General features: G+C 54.8%; 3 protein-coding genes across 8 annotated transcripts in view; 1 reads left to right on the forward strand and 2 right to left on the reverse strand.

Annotated features, from left to right (window-relative positions):
* The window catches only part of POR (cytochrome p450 oxidoreductase), a 31,026-nt gene extending 29,639 nt beyond the window's left edge, over window positions 1-1,387 (forward strand). For all 5 annotated transcript variants that reach the window (XM_087752257.1, XM_087752260.1, XM_087752258.1 and 2 more), the window contains 2 exons: window positions 19-104; window positions 354-1,387. In XM_087752257.1, the coding sequence (XP_087608383.1) occupies window positions 19-104; window positions 354-498 (231 nt within the window). In that variant the 3' untranslated portion in view covers window positions 499-1,387. The remainder of the gene's footprint in view (window positions 1-18; window positions 105-353) is intronic.
* Window positions 1,388-1,921: 534 nt separating this feature from the next.
* Window positions 1,922-10,477, reverse strand: TMEM120A (transmembrane protein 120A). Its single transcript, XM_087752263.1, has 12 exons — window positions 10,311-10,477; window positions 7,943-8,061; window positions 7,397-7,513; window positions 6,832-6,891; window positions 6,020-6,115; window positions 5,627-5,716; window positions 5,179-5,244; window positions 4,788-4,849; window positions 4,430-4,522; window positions 3,626-3,690; window positions 2,931-2,999; window positions 1,922-2,842 (listed from the first exon to the last, which is right to left on the reverse strand). The coding sequence occupies exons 1-12, from the start codon at window positions 10,383-10,385 to the stop codon at window positions 2,729-2,731; spliced, it is 1,026 nt and encodes a 341-aa protein (XP_087608389.1). The 5' UTR covers window positions 10,386-10,477; the 3' UTR covers window positions 1,922-2,728.
* Window positions 10,478-11,268: 791 nt separating this feature from the next.
* On the reverse strand, window positions 11,269-21,782 carry STYXL1 (serine/threonine/tyrosine interacting like 1). 2 transcript variants are annotated; one of them, XM_087752264.1, is made up of 9 exons: window positions 21,555-21,779; window positions 20,694-20,755; window positions 20,091-20,217; window positions 19,717-19,773; window positions 18,635-18,780; window positions 17,126-17,271; window positions 15,932-16,026; window positions 13,783-13,892; window positions 11,269-11,583 (listed from the first exon to the last, which is right to left on the reverse strand). In XM_087752264.1, the coding sequence occupies exons 1-9, from the start codon at window positions 21,655-21,657 to the stop codon at window positions 11,452-11,454; spliced, it is 978 nt and encodes a 325-aa protein (XP_087608390.1). In that variant the 5' UTR covers window positions 21,658-21,779; the 3' UTR covers window positions 11,269-11,451. The 2 variants fall into 2 exon arrangements, with proteins under 2 accessions (XP_087608390.1, XP_087608391.1); XM_087752265.1 differs by lacking the exon at window positions 17,126-17,271 and having other exon boundaries at window positions 21,555-21,782.
* Window position 21,783: the final 1 nt, after the last annotated feature.

Consider the following 21,783-nt stretch of genomic DNA (forward strand, 5'->3'; position numbering starts at 1 on the left):
CACCTTGTTTCCCGCCAGGTTTATGTTCAGCACTTACTGAAGAAAAACAAGGAAAACGTCTGGAAGCTGGTTAACGAGGGAAACGCTCATATCTACGTGTGCGGGTAGGTTCAGTGGCAGGGAAGGGACTTCGGGAAAACATTCCTATTCTCAGGAAAGTGAGTGTGACTCAGTTTACCCACTCGTGCCTTGCAAGCCCTGGGAGGGTTACGCAGTCCTTGTTCCAGGGGAGGGCAAGTGGCTGGGCAGATGGGCTGGGGTGAGTGAACCGTCCACGTTCGGGTGTTGAGAGGCGACCAGGGCTCTGTGGCTCTGATGTGTTACTGCCTCGCTCACGGTCCCCTTGTTTCCAGCGATGCTCGCAACATGGCCCGTGACGTGCAGAACACCTTCTACGAGATAATAGCTGAGTTCGGAAACATGAGCCAGCCCCAGGCCGTGGACTATGTAAAGAAACTGATGACGAAGGGCCGGTACTCTTTGGACGTCTGGAGCTAAGAGCGGGGCTGGCGGGGCCGGGGAGAGAATGGGTCCCTCGGTGTGGGCCCGTGGGAGGTGGAAAGTGCCTGCTTGCCCACTGCTGCTGTGGGTGACAGCATCCTCCCCAGCCCACAGCTACCCCAGTGTCACTCCCAACCCCTCCTGGGCCACAGCAGCCCCCCAGGGCAGGTTGTATACCCTGGGGGGTGGAAGGGGTTGAGAGGGGGAGGGGGGTAGCTCAGGCTGTTGTCCAGGAGCCGCGGTGCCCCCGGCACCCCAGGGAGCGCCTCATGGCACCAGCGTTTGCCTTGAGGTCAGGGACACAGCTGATGTGGGGCAGGAGGGACGGACGGTGCTGGGGGAGCTCTGGGGTCCCTCCCTGAACATGGTGTGGCCTTATCCCCTGGGGCTGGAGGCCACCCTGGCCTGCAGACGGCAGAGGGGTGGAGGAGCTGGCAGCCGTGTTTGGCGTGAGGGCACGGTGTGGGGCAGCGACCTGTCCTCGCCTCCCTCCCGCCCTGTTTGGCTATCTCTAGGATGTGGGGCTGGCAGCCAGCTCCGGGCACAGAGCTGCCCCGTGCCACCAGGACCCCACAGGCACCCTGCTCCTTTCCCCTGCTGCCCACCTTCGCTCCAGCACGCAGAGGGGAGGGGATGGCTCCTCTCCCTTCTGGAAGAGACCCGCTCTTGGGGAGGTCTCAGTCCGCAGGGGCCCTGCTCACTCCCTGGGGTCCTGCAGCCAGCAGCTCCCCTGTGCCCAGCCCCTCCCTCATGCTGTGTACGGTCATTTTTTAAATACTGTTTTTATTTTAACATCTTTGTGATTTAATCATGGAAAAGGAAAAAAACCTTTCAGGCTGTCCAATGACTGTAAATTATTTAAATACATTTGCCCTTGGAATAAAAATACTGTTTCTGTAGTTTGCTTCCTGCCCTCTCTGCTCAGCCAGAGGAGCAATGGCTGCTAACCAGGAGGAAACCTGGGGAACAGGCAGCAACTCTGGGTTTAGGCTGAGCTGGGGGCAGCCCCTTCCCCGGGGTGCTGAGCCCTGGCAGGGCAGTGAGGATGGCAGCGGGGGGCGGATGGCTGTGGACTGAGGCACCGCTGTGCCGGACGTGCTGTTTGCTTCCCAGCACTTCAGGGGTTCCCGGTGGAAGCACGGGGCTTCTCTTCCCCCAGCCTGCAGCGACACTGAAGTCCTGCTGGGCTCTGCTTGGCTCGTTGGGTGGCCAAAGCACTGGCCACAGCCCGTGGCCCGGGGCTGCGCAGGTCAGGGGGTGCAGGGGAGGGAGTTCGCAGCGCTGCCCTCCCGTCCCCACCGCACCCTGCACCCCGGGCTGCCGTGGGGGCACTTGGAGATGGCTTTTCTTCCCTCCCCCTGGCACGTTGTGTCAGGGGCCCACTGCCAGACGAGCGAAAACCACAGAGCACGCAAGCTCCTCCGAGACCACCCCAATGACCCGAGGCAGCACCTTCCCTTTATTTTTACATCTGCACCCTCCAGAGACGTGAGGCCAGGGTGCTGTCTGCGCAGCTCCAGCGGGAAGCTTGCTCGTGGTGCTCTCGCCCCTACGGTGCCACAGCTCCTCCACCTCAGCCCCCCTTGAAGGTAAAGGAGGAACCAGGGTACGACACAGCCTCCAGCTGCCCTTGAAAGTAAAAAGGGCTGCGGGGGCAGCCAGGGAAGTGATTGCTTGCAGCCTGTGAGATGTGAGGGCCTCTTTACCTCTGCCTTCAACACGCAGGGGCTGCCCTGCTGCAGGGCTGGGGAGGGAAAAGGGGGAGAGCCTTGCCCGCCCCAGGAGCTGTGCAAGAAGTGGCCGTCAGCCCCGCACCCTGCCTGGTCCCAAGGGAGTTGATGCAAGCAGGGCGCCCCGGGCTGCCCCCTGCCCGCCGTGGGGTGGGGCGCGCTAGCAGAGCAGGGCTGGACCCCAGAGACCCATCCCAGTAAATGTCTTCAGGGCAGAGGGAAGGGGAGCAGCTGTCCCAGGCACCCTGCTCTCCTGGAGGAGGAAGGCAGACGGGATAGGAGTTACAAGGTGCTCCTGACTTCAGGTGAGCGACTCAGGCATGGATCCAGCACCGCAGTGAACACGCAGTCTATTTGCGAGCAGGCCCCAAGCTCTGTCCCACCCCCAGGCTTCCAAGGAACGGTGAGACACCAGAGTCCGGACGGCATCGAGGAGATGGGGATGGGAGATGGAGCCGGTGGGGAGAAACAGTCCTGGCCCCCACACTGCGCACCCTTCAATTCCGCTTTGTGTCTTTGTTCTTGTTCTGAAACTTCTGGTGGACAACGCGGAGGGTGGTGAAGAAGTTCCCCAGAAAGAGGATGAAGGAGGGGAGGCCGCACATGAGGACCTGCGGGAGCCGCAGAGGCACGAGTCAGCAGGAGGGACCTGCCTGGGGCATCCCCCTCCCCGGGGCAGCTGCCTGGGAGCCCCCTTACCTGCCACTCCTTGCATTCCGGGTGCTGGATCATGCGGAAGAGGGTGATAGCGTTGTAGAGCTGCCAGAACTGCAGGAGAGAGGAGATTTAGGGGAAATTCCTGCTTTCAGAGCCTCATCCAGCTGCTTCCTCTGGGCACAAGACCCCGCGTGAGGCCAGCCTGCCCCAGCGCGCAGTGAAACCCCATCCAGGCTCGGGGCCAGAGGACTCCTCCCCAGAGGACCCCAGCTGGGACATCTCCCCCTTTCTTGCCACCTTTTGGAGCCCAACAGCCAGGAGGAAGCCTCAGAGCAGCCTACTGCTTTTGGCCATCGGCCTAAATGATCTGACCGAGGAAGAAGTGGCCCTTCAGCAGCAGCAGCTCAAAGCTGAAGCCGAGAAGGGTTTTGGAAGGGTTCTGGGAGCCAGCCCCTCTACTGTATTTTGCACATCACTCGAGCACCTGGCAGAACTACCCCAGGTCCTCCCCATCTCACTAGCAGAGTCGCGGAGGTGGTGGGTGCTTTGGAGGAAAAGGCTCAGCATTTGTTGAAAGCGTTTCCCTGCCCCTGGCGTCCGTATCGCATGGCCGCAGCAGCCTGCGGGGACCCGCGTGATGTCCAGGCTGCCAAGCGCAGCTGGGAATACGGCACAATCCGCTCCCACCTGAGGCTCTGGCCTCTTGCAGGTCCCCGCAAGGATCGGTGCACACTCACCTGCCCAAAGAAGAGGAAGGGAAGCAGGAACGTGAGGCCTCTCCACATCCAGGACTGGAAGCCCTCTGCAAAGGATGAAGGTTTGCATGGGGACCCGAGGACATGCTGGCTGGGGGACTGGATGGAACCCAGCTCCTGAGGTCGCAGGCAGGGAGGTTTAGTGGCCACCCTGTGCCTGGCTGAGAGGGTCCTGCCGGGCTAACGCAGCCTTGCTGCGGGCTCTTGTACTCACTGGGAGAACTGCGGCAGGGATTCCTAGCCCTAGGCTAACGTGGGCCACTCCGGAGGGAGCTGCTCTCGTAGAGCTGCCCGCACCTGCAGCTGCTGTCCCTCAGCCCGAGCACTCAGTGTCACAGGGGCCGGGGAGGTGACAGCCCACAAGTACATGGGGTGTCAAAGAGGAGGTTCTCTGTCTGTCAAGCAGCTTCTTGGGGGAAGGCTGGGTGCCAGGAGCAACATCCATGGCTACTTCGCATCCCAAGGGAACCAGCCATGGGCCGGCGGCCCCAGGAGAGCAGGAGGAGAGGGGCATCCAGCCTACAGGATGCTGCCGCCTCATGGGAGATGCTGCTTTCCAAGCTTTGGCTTTATTTGTAGCTTTTACCACTTCTGCCACATAAACCGCAGTCAAACTAACCTCAGAACAAAAATAACTGTCACCGTTGCCTTTAACAGAAACCACAGCTCCCAGTTAGCTGAGCACCAGGCTGGTGCTGGGAGGGAGGCTGCTAGCAGCCACGGGCCCTGTGGCAACGGCAGGTCCAGTTGGACTGGGACAATCGGCAAGGGAAGACCCCAGCTTACCCACAGTCAGATCCATGTTGTGCCTCTCGCCCAGCGCTCGCAGCCGGTACAAGCACCCGCTCTGATAGTAGTACTGGAGGAACTGCACAAAGCCTGCAAGGAGAGCGCGGCTCCCGTCAGCAGGTGCCCAGGCATCGTCCCCCAGCCCCACATCGGCCCGGCTCCGGGATGATGCTGCACACAGAGACCGTCCCAGCGCCAGCGGGGTGTAAAGAGGCCGAGGGAAAACCCAGGTGAGCCAAGAGCTGTGAGCAGCTACAGCCAGGTCTCTGCGTGTTGCAGAGCTGGGCAGGCACGCTCGGCCCCTGAGGCCAGCGGCGGTGCCAGCCCCCGTCCCAGCACATGCGGCAGCACTTACTCTGGTACATGGAGAAGGAGAGGAACTGGTTCCTGAACATCTGGTACATGAGCCCGTCTGGCCTGCGGAGAAACAACGCCGGCTGCGGGATGTGGGGCTGAGAGGGGACGCAGCCAGCCCTGCCTGCCACGCAGCCGGGGTAACAGCACTCTCCCACCAAAAGAGGGGTTTGAGATAGCCCTTCCACGAGAACTGCCACGCAGGGGACCGTGTTCCCCAGTCCAGGGACCCTACCCGCGCTGCCCGCGAGGAACGTGTGGAGTTGACTGTTAGACTGCAACATCCACAGAGCAGGACTCCGGCCGTGGATCACGGGAGCGAAGGCCCCTTAATCTGAGCTGGCCGCAGGATAGGGTCTCTACAGCCAAGAGAACGGGGGACGCAGACTTACCATGTCAGCATGACACCTGAGAGGAAGGTGGAGATGTAGTGATGGAAAACCCACCAGCCTTTGATTCTGGAAGGCAGAGACAGAGAAGGGGCATCAGGTCTTGAGCACGAATCAAGACGCAAACGCGCAGCGGGAGAGCAGCGGCAGCCCCGCGCCAGCCGCCCTCCAGCTCCCAGGGCGAGCTGAGGAGTGGGGCTGGTTATGAAAGGCCGTCAGCAGGACCCAGCGCCTCTGACCCAGGTGGCACCCACCCCCCCGCACCGCCTCTGCAGGAGGAGTCCCTCCCACGCCCGCTCCTACAGCTCATCACCAGGGTTTGCTACACACCCTGAGTAGGAGGGAGCTGCTCCCTTGGGAAACAGAGCTACGCAATGGTTCCCAACTCCCCAGCCTTGCAGAGAAGGACCAGCTCGCTGCATGCCCCCCTCCCTGAGCCCAGGGGACTCACTTGGATCCGTTGTTGATCAAGATGCTCTCCCGGATGGTGAGGGTGCAGTAGTACCACACCAGGAGAAAGTTAAAGACAGCATCTGTCACCCTGGTGGGAAACGAAGCAGGATATAAAGGTGACAGCAGAGCCCCTGCCCGCGCGCTGGGGACACAGGCACCAAGACAGCCATCGCTGCAGGATGCCCACCCACCCCACAGGCAGGGAGACCTGCTTCTCCACCACCCGACATGGCCACAGCAAGACTGCAGCAGCCACAAAAGCCACCCCACCTCCAAGGCAGTGGCCAGATCCTTTGTCAGGATCTCCTGTGCAGCTCTGGACCTTTCAGGATGGGAGAGGAGGACACAGGGGCCCTGGGAGATCTCTGCCCAGCATCCAAGCCAGACTCACCTGGAGTTGAGGAGGAACCGACAGGAGAAGGACACAATGAGTAGGATGATGGTGAGGTAGAGCTTGAACTTCTCGTACTCATCTTTATACGCGAACCTGCAGGGAAGCACAAGGACAGGCAAGGTGGCTGCTGGAAGCCTCTGTCCTCCCGCCCCTCCTGGCTGGACAAAAGCGATGCTCCGTTGGGAACCTGTGGGACATGCTCAGGAAAAACCTCGTCCCCTGGGTATTTCTGAGAGGAGAGGACACCAGGCTGCTTTCACACAGGTGAGGCAGCTTCAAGTCACCCCCCAACCATGCCAACCTGGCGGGTGGCCCGGGGGGCTCTGGGACGCTGGGCAGGTTGGCATCTGCCCACCTCTTCAAGGGGAGGCCTGGGGAATTGAGGGAAGAGGACACAGGCTGCTGGCTGGGCACCTCTGGCGTTCGTGTCCCAGCCTGTGGGGGCCTCTTGTAGGCCAAAATTGGCCATTGGTGTTTCCCAAGGGAAGAGGAGGGGGCTCGCCAGTGGCTGGAAATCCCTAACGCAGGGGAAACCCGGACACAGCTTTGGTGGAGGATCCTGTTTAGCTTGTCAGAGCTAACGGTCTGTCCCAGCCCGGTGACAGCAGCGTAAGAAGGAGTCAAGGACTCAGCTGATTCTGGGAAAGGAAGCAGGGGACAGCCCGGGGAGGGAATCTGCACCAGGTGGGCCAAGCCAGCCACGTGTTTGCACGTGCGGCAGCTCAGCCCAGGAGTTGTTGTTGTTTCCCAGTGACCAGGGGATCCCAAGCCAGGCAAAGCACACGCCAGCAGGGACGGGAGGGCCGTACTTGGCCTGCTTGCTGAGCAGCGTGACGTTCACGTTCCCGAGCACCAGACTCAGGTACAACCTGGGGAGAGAACAGAGGCGTTAGGACGGGCGCCTGCCCGGGAGCTGGCAGCGCTGCCGCGGAGGCGAGGCAGAGCCGTCCCCTCTCGTGCCACCGCCGAGGCGGCGGGGCCGGGAACGAGCCCCCAGCTGTTTTCCACTTGGAGCTGCCAGGCACCGTGACTGGCACAAACGCTCTGGCATCTCCTCCCAAGGGCAGGGGGACAGACGGCCCAGCACACACCCCACCTCCCGCAGGCACCGGGGTGTTTGTCGGGGCTCCCCCCCCCACACAGCTGCCGTTCAAGGGCAGGTGAAGGCCACGAGCAGGCAGAGGAGCAAGGGGGACGAGGGCAGCGCTGCCGAGGCTCAGCCTGGCTCCTGCCGCGGCGTCCTGCGGGGAGCCCGAGCAGGGCAGTGCGGCTGTGACACCAGCGGGAGCAGGGTGACAGCAGGTTCGTGCCTCGCAGCGTTACAGAGGCGGAGGGAGGACCTGGTGTTTCACCCAGAGACGAGGCGCCTCTTACCCGTTCTTCTTTGGCAGATAGGCCTCCATTTCAAAGAAAACATTCTGCCTCTCTTTTATTAGGCTCTGGGTCTCCTGGATGGACCCCTCCTGTTCGGGACTCATGGGGGCTTTGCATCTGGGAAGGAAACACAGGCAGTGGCATCAGGACAGCCTCCGTAACACAGGCAGCACGTGCTGCCGCTGGGTACAGGACTGTCTCAGACAAGGACGCCCCAAGGACAGGGAAGAGGGACCGGCAGCAAGTCCACGACTCCATCTGCAGGGTGAGCTCCTCTGTCAGGCTGGGATGTTGCTCAAGAAGCGGGAATGAGAGCGAGGCGAGGCCAGCCAGGTCTTCTCCTCAAGGAAGGATGGAGAGAGCTTTGTGCGGGATGGGGGGCAAGTTCAAGTTACCTGCAAAGCCCTGGCAAGCTCTGAACTGCAAACAAGGCTCAAATCGGGGCAGAGGAAAGGGAAGCTGAGGAAGAGCCAGGAGATGAGTTCAACAGCCCCGTCCTTGCTGCTCTCCCCTCCCATCCCGCCCCATTGCAGGACACCAACTTACTTTTTGAGGGACAACGACAGCTCCTTCAGCCGCTTCTTCTGCCGTGCGATGGAGCTGGAGATCCCGTCCTGGAGCTTGGTTAGCTCCTCAAGTTTCTGCTTGTACAGCTTGTGATTATCCTGGAAAGGAGAGACCAGCATGCATTACAGCTGCCTGCCCAGCCGTCCCTGTCCTTGGGTCCCCTGTGGGGGCATCTGTTGATGCAGATGTTAAAAATTGTCTCTAACTTCACCTGCACAGCAGGCTGGGTAAGGCAAGAGGTGGTTGCAGGAGGCCAGGCGAGTTTGGGGACAGCCTGCAGCCGTCCCTGCTTCCATGGGGGCAGAAGCAGCCGCTGGGGATGTCCATCCCCAATCCCAAGGAAGTTATCTACAGGTGCAGGCACATCCCCATGGCACAGCCTGGTCCTGCCCTCGCACATGGCTTGTGTCCGGCCCCCTGGGAAAGTCCAGCCAGCAACATGGTCTTGCTCTGGGGATGCTCCTGGAGTTGGGAAACCATTGACTGCGGCACAGGGGATAGGAAAGACTCAGGGGGAAAAAACACTGCTGGGGCCAGGGCTGCCACTGAGGGCCACAGCCGCCCAGGAGCGGGGGCTTTGACTGCTGGGATGGGACAAGTGGCTCTGGAGGTTCGTGCTGCGCCTGCCGCTGCCCTGACTCGGCCCTGGGGCTCCATCCCGAGCACCCCCCAGGGAAGCTGGAAGGAGCCTGTCAATGAGCCGGACAAAGGGGACGGACTTGCAGCAGGGCTGCGGCCAACTGCCCGGCTCCTCGTGCGGCGGTAACCCAACCACACCTGGGTAAGGCTAGATGCCATTCTTCCGCTATATTTAGAAAGGAAAGGAGAGAGCGTGCTGGATCAATGCTCCTTCTTGTCCAGGTCAGCTGGAAAACAGCCTCACCTTGAGCACGGGCAGCCTGAATGCCACCTCCACCAGGGAACTGAATGCTGCTCGCAACAACCCTTGGACTAGACCTCGACGCACACACGTTTTAGCCTCTGTAGCTCTTATCGAGCACTTTATCAGCTGATCTCAAAGCTGTTCCCAAAGGAGAAAGGTGAAACTGAGACGCAAAGGATGGAAACAACTCCTTCTCCCTCCGGTGACAAGCAGGGGCTGGGTGGGAACGGATCCCAGATAGCCCCGGCTCCCCCAGCCGTGATTTATGACCCTGATCTCTCACGGGATGTTCCCTGCTCGACCATCGACCTTTCCTGCTCCTGTCTGGAGTCACCTCCTCCTCTTGCTCTGGCGTTAACTGAGAGCAAGCGGCTTTTGGGACAGCTCCTTTAGCGGTGCCAGCTCTGTACGCCATCCGCGCACCACGCTCGGACACAGCCTGGCTCAGGAGCCAGCCCAGGAGAAGGTTTCCAAAGGAAAGGGCCGGCAGTGTGCGGCTGCAGGCAGGGTTCAAAGCGAGTGACCCAGGACACCCACGCAACCCTTATGGAGCAAGAGGAGGTTTCTCAAAGCCTCCCTTGCCCCAGATCTGGGCACAGCTGTGGCGTGTCCGCAACAACATCCGCTTCGCCCCGCTCCCGGGGGGGAAGGAGGGGGAAAGGGAACTGGTGCAGATGCAGCCGATTGATCTGAACCGCAGCCGAAGACGGTTAGCCAACCTTTTCCTTGGGTGACCCCTGTCTGAGCTGAACCCTGCCCGCTCCTTCCCCTGGCAGCGAGCGCCCTGGGGATTACACAAAGCAGGTGGAAATGTCTCCGGTAGCAGTCACCTTCCCGGCGCAGAGTCCCTGGCCAGCCCCGCTGGGTGCCAGGGCACTGGAGGGAGGGTGCCCGGGGCTGAGGGAGGCAGGCCGGTGGGACGAGGTGTGAAACAGCATCTGCACCCCCCGTTCCCAGCCGTGCCATGCCGGGCAGCGCCGCTCCCAGCCTTCAAAATCCTGGAGCCGTCACATCTCCGCACCACGTCCATCGCAGGCCGGGTAACGGGAGGGACCAGCCCGGGAAGGCCCCCGCTCTCCCCAAAGCCCCGCGTCCCTTGGCGGTGCCCGGGCGCAGGCTGGCACCCCTGCCCGGCCGGGAAGCGCCTCGCCCCGGAGCACAAGGGCTCCTCTGTGGGCCGTGACCGAGGGCTGGGGCGGGCGGGGAAAAGCGACCGGGCTCCAAGCGGGGAGACCCCGGCCGCCCCCGCTGGGGATGCTGCCGGGCACCCCTCGCCTCCGCCCCCGCTGACAGCGACCCCGGGGTGCCCCGGCAGGGGTCAGCGATCCCCCCGGCGCTTCGGGGGCGAGGCGAGCCCCGATGCAACCGCGGACCCGTCCCCGTCCCCGGGCCGGGCTCTCCCGGGGGAAGCGGCCGGCCTCCAGCCGGGGGAGGGAGAGGGCGTCCCGGAGCCGGCGGCGGTACCTGGATGTGCTGGTAGCCGTCCTGCAGCTCCTCCCACTCCCGCAGGCACTCGGCGGCCGAGGCCCCGCAGGCCATGGCGGCGATGGCGGCGGGCGAACGGCCCCGGCCCGCGGCGCTGGGCTGCGCTGGGCGGCCACCGCCTCCGCCCCGCTTCCGGGCACGCCCATCGGGGCGTGGTTGGGGGCGTGGCCATGGCGGGGGCGTGGCCAGGCGTATCCTGCTTTTCCTTGTAAATTGCAGCCTGGAATAACGGAGGGAAGCAAAATAAAACCGGAGGCCTTTCCCAGGGCGCTCTGAAGGCCAGGGGGCCGCCCCGCTGCCGGCTCGGGCGGTTCGTGGTGCGAACGCACCGACAGAGCGGCGGCGGCTGGCTCGCTGCCCCCCGAGCGCAGGCGTTCGGGGTAGGAACCCCGCGGGGTGAGCGAACGCGAAAAACCCCGGTAAAGCCTTAGCACAGAGCGCAGGGAGAGCCCAGCAGCCTGCTCTGTAATGTTTTATTTTGTGACGTCGATGCGAAGAATTCACAGTGCTGTAAGAGAGAGGACGGTGCTCAGTTCAGGTTTCGCGTACGGGGGTCGATGGCTCGGTCAGCAGCCGTGCCGCGAGGTTGGGTGGCCGTATCAGAAGGCGGCAAGTGGGAAGCGTGGGCTTGCTAGTCCAGCCAGCCGGCGAGCCTGCGGGAGCTCCCTGTGTCTGTGGGGAGCTGAGGAGGCACACGCAAGAGCGGAGGAACTTCTGAAACGGGGAGATTCTCTCCGGGCTGGGGGTGGGTGCAGTCAAACTCTAAATTTACCATCCCAGGCTATGGATTGAGGAACCTTTTCAGAGCTAACCCCAGTGACATCCCCATGCCCGGGGCAACGAGCGTGGTTATAATCCCCTTCGCTTATAAAAGAGATGAGCGGTGCGTAATAGGCCACAGCCTGCAGGACTTGCTTTTCCCAAGCCGCCACCTTCTACAGCACAGGTGAATTCCCCCAACGGCTCCAAAACTTGACCCCAGGTAACATGGAGCTAAAGAGGAAAGCCTTTCCATTACGTTAAGATCTTTTTTTCAAACAGAGCTCAAGTACCTTTCTACCGACAGGGTGGTACGCACAGGGAAGCGCCTTTCCCTGCCGGGTGTTCTCTTTGCTCCCTGTCAGTAATTTGGTTCAGAGACGTCTGTGATCGTGGTCCCATAGATTTGGGTCTCCCAGTCTGAGAGCTGTTTCACAAAGCCCCGGTGGGGTCTCATGTTCATTTTGCATTTCAGAACGTAGTCCCAAGCTCTCTGTAAACAGAAGGAAAGCAAAGGAGCGTTAGGAATTTGAACGGAAAGTGAATCTTGGGTATTTACACGAAGTGGCTACACTTGTGAACGACACAGCTTTGTATTTACTCCCTGTGCTGGACAGCAAGAACCTGCAGATAAGACTTTGGCTACCAAAGCAGGGACAGACTGGATGAAGATGTGAACTTCAGAGAAGCCCGTCACCTTCCTACTCTTCTCTCCTGGCTATGAGGACAGCTCGGGCTGCTTTCACTACCTGGCAGGTATCTCGTGTTATTTTACACCGATGGAGCAATGCAGTCCTGGGTTTTCTACCCTAAAACGCTGTTAGCGATAATAAGCAAAGCAGTGAAGTATCAGCTATTCACAAGTGAGCAACAAAGGTTATCGTGTTTCTGGATTGGCGTGACCTGTTGTGGCAGAGCAGCTATGAAGCTCCAGTTATCCCACTACATTAATTACAGCCATCTTAATTCTTTTCTAGTTCCGTGTAATCAGCTAGGAACTCTGCTACACACAGGGCAGATCCACCGGCATCACGCTGCTTTACTCCAGCTGCACCCTTGGGTTTACCCAGTAGTGCTCATCTTCCCACTTTTAAAATAGACTGACCCCGCGCTCGGAGGATTGCTTAAGCGTAATGAGACCAAAGGTTAGAAGATAGTGCTGCATTGGTTTGTTTTCCTAATCTCAATGATTCTACAGGCTCCGAGGCTGATCTTCCAATATTTACTCCTCTGGGCCCATGGTGCGGATGTCTGTAGTTCCCCGAACTCAATAGATCTACTCACATATCGATTACTAATAGAATAAGAGGCCGCACATCCCAAATCTGCCTTTCTTTTGCAATACCCATGTCTTTCGAAGCTTTCAAAGATCTTTGCCTAGATTGGGTGAAGGATCACATGGGTATCTGTTGCACTGCTTTCCTCTGCAAGAAACAAACTTGTCTGCCAGGGTAATCCCCCAGGAAAGCTTTTCTCAGCCAACAGCGGGCAAGCAGTGCCCAGCCCAGCCGCAGCACGCCACTGCTGCGTCAACCTTTTCTTCTTTTTTTGGTACTTAGTAAAATGCTGAGATCAACCTGTTGATACCAACTGAGAGAAATTGCAAGGATCAGCCTTTGACTTTTGCACTGCCGTTGCAAGCACCTCCGGTAATCTAGCGCGCAAAGGAATGGTTATCAGTGTCCAGGAGCAATCACACCCCGCATTAGCAGCAGAGGCAGAATAGTGTCTGCAGCCCCGTTGGCACGCTCAACCTGAAACGACCCATTGGCACACAGCGATGGTAAGAGATTTCCTCTTACGTTGCAAATGTTTGCACAAAATCAATGAAATGATTAGATACAGGCCCAGCTTCAGTGAAGCTTGGATCAATCCTTTCGAGCTCCCAAAGGAGGAAACACTTTCCAAACAAGAACAAGCTTTTGCAGGAGACGCCTGTCAGTTCCCATGGGAATGAGCCTGCTCTGTGCCAAGCAGGCACTATCAGATGGTGCCTACAGCAGCACGATGCCCACGCGCTGTAGGCAAAGGGAGAAGGTCCTGGCACCTGGGGAGAGGCTATTGCACAGCCGGGGCATTCTCAGCCGCCATTCATTATTTTTCTTACGTTATTCAGAGGTATGGAACAGAGCGTGCTGGCCATTTAACCTGTACATCCCTCCTGGGCTAGTATTGTCCCATTCCAGATTTCTCTATGGTACTACCTGTGGGAGGGGATTGCTTCTGGAGAAATAAAATGGGATTTTGGAAGAAGCCAGTGCTGCTGAGCCCCGTGGTAAACCAGAGCCCTGCAAGCACTGGGTTCTGAATTTCCCTGTAACCCCATGGTATTAAGAGACAGGATTAACTCCAGAAGTTCCCAGATACTCTCTTTCTCAGATCGAAGAAAGCAGAAATACAAAGTTCTGTAAGTGCAGCGTTATTTTTATAGCCCCGTAGTTAAGTAGGGAAATGCAAGAATATCACAGGTGCCAGGGTAAGGACTCACAGATCCAAAATCACACCTAAGCCACCTCCGTAATGGTATAAAGAAGATACAATCTGCTCTAATAGAATCTGTTACATTATCAGGTGGATAGTCTGCATGAAAGCACAGATAATGTCTTTCTCATTACTACAGTAATGAGGCTTCAGATACAGAAACAAACTGCAGACCCAGCCAGTATCTGTGGGAAATATGACAGTGATGTACCTTCAGGGAAAACTGGCAGGAATGCATAAGATAGGCCATGGTTACTGTGCTGCTCCGGCTTATCCCCAGGCTGGAGAACACCAGCACCGCTCCACGATCCAGCTGAGCATCTGAGTAAAGAAATGCCAATCACAAATTAGTGATCTGAGAAATCAAGCTTCCGACTGTACAGCCAAGCTCTACTGCAGTGACAGCTGACAGGCTAGCAGCCCGAGCGACAGGAACCGTCATGAACCCCGACAGCAGCAGATGGGCACTGCCAGCTCCCGTTTCTGCAAGCATTTGCCTTTCTTAAAAATCCGACGAGTTAAAACGTGGCTTTGAAGACCAGAACCAAATGACAGCGACCAGTCAATGCTTCATTAGAGATCGGTGTCGCCTTTCCAGCGGATAACCGAAGTGGCCTACCATGACCAGCTGTGGTCAGCATCACATCAGCTACTCAAACTCTTCCTGGAAAGGTTTAAAGGTTTTGAAATTTCTGATGAATGCAAGCCTAACGGTTCTCCACTGAAGCTGGAGGAATCACCTCTCAAACTGCAGGGCCTTAGACTTCCAATCCCTTACCCCTCCATGGGGATCACCAGCAGGAAGCACGTACATGCCAGCCAGGGCGCTGGTTTTATGATGTTTTTATGATGGACACTTTGCAGTGAAAATTGCTAAGATCAGCAAACCCATTTTCTACAAAAACTAAGCCCACTTGGCTTTAAGATGATACTGTCATCTGCTCCTAACCACATCAACTCTGCTACCTATGCCTGAAAGGTTCTAGATTTTATTAATGACCTTTGGAATTCTTTCCCTCCCTCTCCAGAGCAGACAGCATGACACGTTTTTGGAATATCAGCAACAGAACTCTAGAATTCATAGGGCAAAGCCTCTTCTTTTACTGCTGTCGAGAGGTTGTGGGGTTTTGTGTTTTTTTCTCCAAGCTCTAAACCAGAGTTTTCTGACTTATTTCTATCATGAGATACCAGTTCTGTTCTGAGACCTGAGTAGAAGTGGCCTCACTCCAACATACACCTGGCATGAGGACACTCACGCTCCTCTCAAAGTACGCGGAGAGCTTCAGTCTAGTGTTCACCCATAACCGTTCCAGTTTAGTTAAGCTACTCTAGACTGTCAAGTAAACAGTATACCATTCCACAAGAGCGCCAGCTAATAAGCTCTTATAGTCTGTTTTGGAAACTTCCACAAACTGATGTGAGAAAGAAACTTTCTTCTGAAATACTACTGGCAAAAAACCTGGGGCAAAATGAAAGGCAAATAAGTGGATGCCGACACTTGGGTTTCAATGCATGCAAATCATGACATCCAGTTCAGGACTACAAAATTATATCCTCAAATATTATTTCTTTGTGTCCAGTTGTCATTTCTTATTTTGTACTTGGATTCTAAAGTCTGTGGGGACAGGGTGGTCTTTTGCTTCTGGGTCTGTACAACACCCGGCTCAGCAGGGCCTTGGTCTGTGGCAGGTGTCATTTCGTAACTGTGATAAAAGACAATGACACGGTTGGATGCCATCACAGGACGGAGCTGCAGGAGCTATGTCTGCTGTGCTGCTGCAGGCACTGAGCTGGACAGCATGCTTTTCCTTACCCTCTCTGATGTAATCAGCTAAAGGCAGGTTTATGCCATCCAGCCTGAAAGTCTTCCTAGGCCTTACAGTGGGTCTGCACTGCAAATCAGAAAGATTAGCAGTGTCGTGTGGTACGTTCTCCAACGTGTGTCATGCTCTTGTTCAAATAAAGCTCTGGTGGTTGAAGATTTGGGCTGGTAAGAATCAAAGGGCTGTATTTAAGAACAAAGGAATAGGAGGGAATCCTATGAAGCCCTGGTGGACACCCTGCAGCAAAGCCTTTTCAGATCGGGTGGAGAGCTCACGATTATCAGAGTGTGAGGTATTCTTTAGAGTGAGTAGGAACATCAGAGTCAGATGCCCTGTAAAATCTCCTCTCTGTCCATCAGGATGGTTAGCAAGGCAGCTCTGGTATCCATGAGGGTGTGGGCTTGCTTGGGAGTATACTGATCTTGAAAGATTACGACCCTCCAGTCTGAGCTTCCTGTTGGAGTGAATTGCAGTCACTCCCATCTAATATCCTAGAGTGAGCAAGGCCTCAGGAATTCCACATCAGGAACAACTCACCTATGAAATGACAAATGGTGGCAAAGGTAGAAAAAAGATCTGCTTCGAGCGCATCTGGAACGGATATATGGAGATATTTGCTGCCTTCTGCAAACCTGGAAAAAGAGCACACAGCGTGACATGGACCAGAGAAGCAGCTTTGAAAAAATGTGTTTGTTGGAGGCAAGCTGATAATTTTGTTTGCTGTTACATGTGCGAGTTTTTCATCATCGTCATCCTTAACACTATGATAAGGGATTTGTTATGGTAAGACACCGAGGTGCTTGTAATACAGAACCAGTTTAATTACCAATTTTCTATTCCACATGGTATCAGCATTGATGTCTCAACTTAACCTACAGCTTCGTCTGAGAGCTAAATGAAAACAGATGAACTGAAAGCTAGAGTGCCTCCACAGCGTGCCCGTTGGCAGTTTTGTGAACGTAGCCCCCCAATTCACTTCATGTGGTTTTCTCTGACAGCGTCCTCCTCCTTCCACAAGCTCAGAGAACTCAACTCAGAGAACTAATGGAGCAAAACGTTGGTGAGGAATTTCTGAAATGTGAAAGCACGTCATGCAGAGGGCATGGGAAGATTACCCATGGTGCAGAGACCTTTGAATATTTTCCTCTGGAGCCAAAGGCATGAGAAATGTCTGCTGGCACACGTGCACTGGGGTAGGTAACTGGATTTGTTACTTTGTTTTGGTCACCACCTTGAGAAATGCCACTGGATTTTTTACTGTGTGAAATGGCACTTCCAGCGTGGCCTGCAGACTGAGCACAATGGTCACGGACAGATGTAGGTAAAGAAGGAAGACCAACAATATGAAACATTGGTGATTTAGCTTTTACACTGATGTGTTTGTAAGCTTTTGCTCTGAAAGCTATTCAGAGATGTAGGTTCTTCCCGGAGGATGGTGGTATGTGATAGACTTGAAATGCCAAGGGCCTCCCAGTCCTCCTCTCACTCAATCCACCCGTGTCATGGCAGAAGGCTGCAGGACTGCATTGCTGCTGTGCTAACTCTGGAGTAGAGATCAGAAAAATGAGCATGAAATAGCACTCGAATCTGCAGAGTTTTCCTCCAACCAGAGGTTTCCTTGGGAGTTCACAGGCACTGACACCTCTGCGAATGGGCTCTGGCGCCGTGCCACCTCCCTTCTTTCACAGGCACAGACACTGGTGAGGGTACACCTTGAGCTATTTAACTTACAGTGTGGCAGGCTGTTCAGAGATGTTGACTTGTGCTTTGATCTTCAGATCTTTCTGAATTTGTTGGTCACAGGCCTGCTTGAAATTGCCCATATATAACTTTGCAGGCAATATTTCTACAGGGTATGGCTGGAAGTTGTCTAGTTCCTGCCAGAGAGAAACCATAGGCTCGGTTTAGAGAGTGTATTTGCTCCTATTAGCTTGGCAAGTTCTTAAACAGAAGTCACGTGAAGAATTGAACACACATTTAGTCAACAGCCCATGACACATTCTAGCATAATACTTTTAATCACCTGGACTTTCTATATATTGAAGTCTTTGCTAGATTTAGTGAGAATAATTAACAGCATTGCTGTCACTGTCACTTGAATCAAATCCTAACTAAATAGGAGGCAGCATATATTCTTTACATTGTCTGGAGGGACTGCAGAATCTCTTACAGACTGATTGGATGTTTTCCCCGGTTACTGTTTGCAAGGCTAAATGAAATCATCTGCCAGCTGCAGAGCTGCAGGTGCCACGTAGCGGCACAGCACGAGTCCACAGCTGCTTCCGGTGTCTGCAGCGTGAAGGCTGAGAACAAAAACACACAAATACCCAACCGCGCCTCCATATCCCTCACCGATACTCGGCTAACGCTACAGCAGGACAAAGCAGCAGCGTAACAATTTAAAGCAACAGAGAACAACAGCTTAAACTGAGAGGCAAGGAGGTTCTCTGTGTCCAGTTGACTCTGATGGGGAAGTTCAGCAGTTTGCTACCCTTCACAAAGAAGCACAAAGTGAATTGATTTTCTCTCCTGCGCTGTAGCATCCCACAGGTTAGCACCGTGCCACGGGCTATTTCATGTGAACCAGAAGTGAACAGGAACAACAGAAATAAAAGACATGTTGCAATGAGATGCTCTCTGCTGTCCAGTGACCTCTAAATCTGCCCTGTCCTAGATGTGAAAAAAGGGTAATTCTTTCTCATAAGATAAACAGATCAATGTTTGTAGGTGAAACCAAACAATTAGGATACCAGTGTTCCAGTGGATGGCTGTTTTCTTTCTGGGTCTGTTGAAACAATGCAGCAGCACTTTGTGATCCTTCCTGACGAAAAGCTTTATAGACATGAAACACAGTGCTTGATAGGAATCGTACTTCTGTCTGAAAACATTTACTGTGTAACATCCCGGAATGCCACATGTCAGAGAGGAACCTGCTTCTTTTCATCATTTGGTACTGTTTGTTTAGTTATCTGTACTCTGCAGTAGGCCAGTTTCGGGGTTATCAGAGAAACCTTCCCCGTTTGTTTTCATGAGCTTTCTTTCACGCCATAGAAGAAGGATAAAAAAGGCAAAGTGTGGCTGTAAAAGAATTAGTGGTGAAACCTAGGGCAAGCACAGTAACTCAAATTACATTTAATTCCTTTGTTTGAAATTACTCTGATGTCAGGTTTACAACACCATTTAACTTGAATTCATTAGCCGTCATCAGCTGAATATGAATGCAAATTAGTGTCATCTCACCTGAGGCATCCATAATATCTTCTGAGTCCTCAGAAAATGATAGCAAGCTGAAAAACGCTTGTATCCTCCCTTCAGGACGAGCACGGGATGGCGGGTGAACTGCTCTAAGCTTCTGGCATATTGGACGGCAGTTCCTTCCTCAGCATCTAATGAGATCAAAAAGCTATTTGCCAGGGCAGGTTTAGAGTGCCTCCGTCAGCACTGGGGGTTAAATCTGGCCCACTGACACCGACAGCAAACTCCTTTTCATTTCATCTAATGGTCTGCAGAAAGCCTCGTTAAAAGCTAGACTTATTCTGTAACTGTTGCTGCAGGTCAATAACAAGGCACGTTGCTTTTCACCTCGTCTTGATCTTTTATTCCTCTCCTGGTGTCTTTTGTAAGTCTAGATAAAGTGTTTTTTCTCTCCCCATTATTCTTTGGGAAATGCTTGCAATAAGTTCCCATAATAGGGAAGAAGTATTAATTTAAATCTAATAACCTTAGTTTCATGGAGACCCTTTTCTTTAGTCTGCTTTAGGCAAAGGGGGAAGTATCTTGAATAAATTCTTCACAAGTGTTTTAAACACTCCCCTCAGTGAAGCAAATTATGTGAGACGGCTGGTCCCCAAGGGATCCTTCTCCCAAGGGATCCATCCCGCTTGCCTCAGCTATGTCTGCATTAGAAACAGATCAGCACAATAGAAACCTGCTTCTGATTCTTCACACCTTCCCTCGCTAATATCTCACCACTGAGCATTTATGAACATGCTTGCTTTATTCATTCCCCTTACACTCCCAGATTTTTTTCTGTAAAAAATAATGTAAATCTTTGCTAAAACTATAGTAGCCTTTATAAAGGTGATAGGAGCCAAACAAACACCCAGAAGTGGTTCTGCGTATGGCAGAACTCCTTGCCAAAGGATGAGTGAAAGCTAAACATTTCCATGGTTCAAGGAAGACTGAACAATTACATGGAAAAGTTTCCAGCTCTTTACATTTCTCGGTGAACTCCATCAAATCATCACCCCCATTAAAGCTAAGTCTTTTTAAATATGATAATGTGAAAGCCGTTTATAAACCTCGAAGAAGGAAGTACTCACTCTGTGAACATACGGAACTTGAGTCAGTGTTTTCAGGCTCTGAAGAAGCACTGCTCCCTAAAAGGCAATCATGGCACAAGCCCAATCTCAGTGAAATGTGAAAAAAAAAGAATCCATGCGACAAGGAACTTGAGAAGTATCAGTCCATGGACAGGAAACAAGGCCTGCCAGGAAGCTTTGAAATAAAACCTGGATTTTTGAAGCCTAAGAACATATAGAACACAGTGAAAAACCAGAGACATAGCACAGATGTTAGTTTTCCAAATAAAACTGGGTAAATTTGCATCTCTTCCAAGAAGCTCATAAAATTAAATGAGGAATGGGAAGAACTCCTGTCCTGCAGTGAGGTCTTGACTGAGATGGGTCACAGGTACCTTTTTCTTTCTCCTCTTCCTCATAGTCACAGCAATCCAAAGAGCTGGTCTCGCAGTCATACACCACGCAGTATCTGACAGACCCCAGCTCCTCAGAATCCGGTACCAGATACTCCCCTGTAGGACTCTACCAAAATCACAGAGGAATTCTATCAGGAGCACAGCTCCACACTTTTCTTGTGGCATCAACGCTACTGACATCTTGCAAGTTACTACTCTATAGCTACAGGATGGCGGTGGGGCTACGTCTGTACTTGACTCTGAAAGACCCAGTTAGAATTCAGAAATATGCAAACTACGCCGGACTGCTTCATCAGCCGCAGTAGTAAAGATGCCAATGCTGTCCTTTGTGAGACAAGTCTACAATATGTTAGTTCTTGTGCAATTTTTTCCTGATATACAACTCCTGTGTGCCAATCCTGTGGGCTACTGAAGCCACCTTTGCTTTGTGACAGAATACATCCCCCCAGCGGCAGAAATGGAACATGGCTGGAACAGGCAGGGGAGAGGCTGGGACAATTCCCTTGCGTTTTAAACCAGTTTTGTCTTACTGCTAATCGCTAAATCCAGGGATGGTTCACGCAAACGGTAATCCCCCCTCACCTGTTGAATCCTGCGCGCTGTAATAATATGGCTTTCATCATATTCACGCTGGGTACGGGCATCTGAAAAAAAAACAACCGAGACAGAGCAATTGGCTTATTTGATGCTTTAGAATCCTGTTTGTAATTCACTCAGTGGGAATTCAGGCACTGACGTCAACCAGAGAAAGAGATTCAGTTTCTTAGAAACTGAGACTTTCTGATGTGAATATAACGAACCCCAGGGCTGATGTAGGTCTGTGTGTGATGCCAAGTGATGCCAGCAGCTTTGGTACTGACCCGGCCGTGGTACCGCAGCGCTCAGAGCGCCAGCCCCGTGCTCCGTTCTGCTCTGCCCTCCGGCCCAGCCTGGCCCCACTCGCGGGGCCTGCTCTGACCTCCCGGCATCCAGCACCTCTGCCTCTGTGCTGCCCCGGAGGTGGGAAGAGGGGCACCGGAGAGACCCCAACCCCACTCCCAAACTGGCCGACTCCCTCGCCGAAAGATTTAACAATATCGCAATATCTGGCACCCTTTTTTTGATGTATTGCCACTATGCAAGATGCCAATGCTTATCGGCCGTCTTTGTGCAATGGTCAAGAAAACTTGTCCGCCTCTAAAACCTCCGAGGGCAGCAGGGTGTGTATCCCTGGGATGGATCAGAGCAGGAAGAGCCGGACGTGATGAAAGCCGGAGCAGTACCGGGTCACGGCACCTGAAAGGGGACGGCAGAAACACCCCAACGGCAAGGCCCCACTAATTACAAGAAGGAACGTGTATGCCGGAGCCCACAAGCCCCGTTTCCTCAGAAGCCCGCCCGGGCCGGCGTGTGGTGCCCGGCCGCAGGCCGAACCGGGCCGCAGGCCTCCCGCCGCCGGCTCACCCAGCAGGCACAGGTAGCCGGGCTCCGCCAGCCGGGGGAGCCGCCGGTGCTGGTTGAGGATGTTGTAGAGGTGACGGGGCTCGCACAGCGCCATCCCCGCCATCCCGCGACAACCCGCCGATTGTCGCCGACTGTCCTTGCAGCCCGCCTCGCCCCGTTGCTAGGGAGGGACGCCGGGCGGTCACTAGGGGTGACGTCAGGCCCAGATCTCGCGAGGTTCCCCCCCCGC

This window comes from Nipponia nippon, unplaced genomic scaffold, assembly GCF_047370975.1.
Source record: "Nipponia nippon isolate SJK-2023a ecotype South Korea unplaced genomic scaffold, ASM4737097v1 scaffold_15, whole genome shotgun sequence".
NCBI lineage: Eukaryota > Metazoa > Chordata > Aves > Pelecaniformes > Threskiornithidae > Nipponia > Nipponia nippon.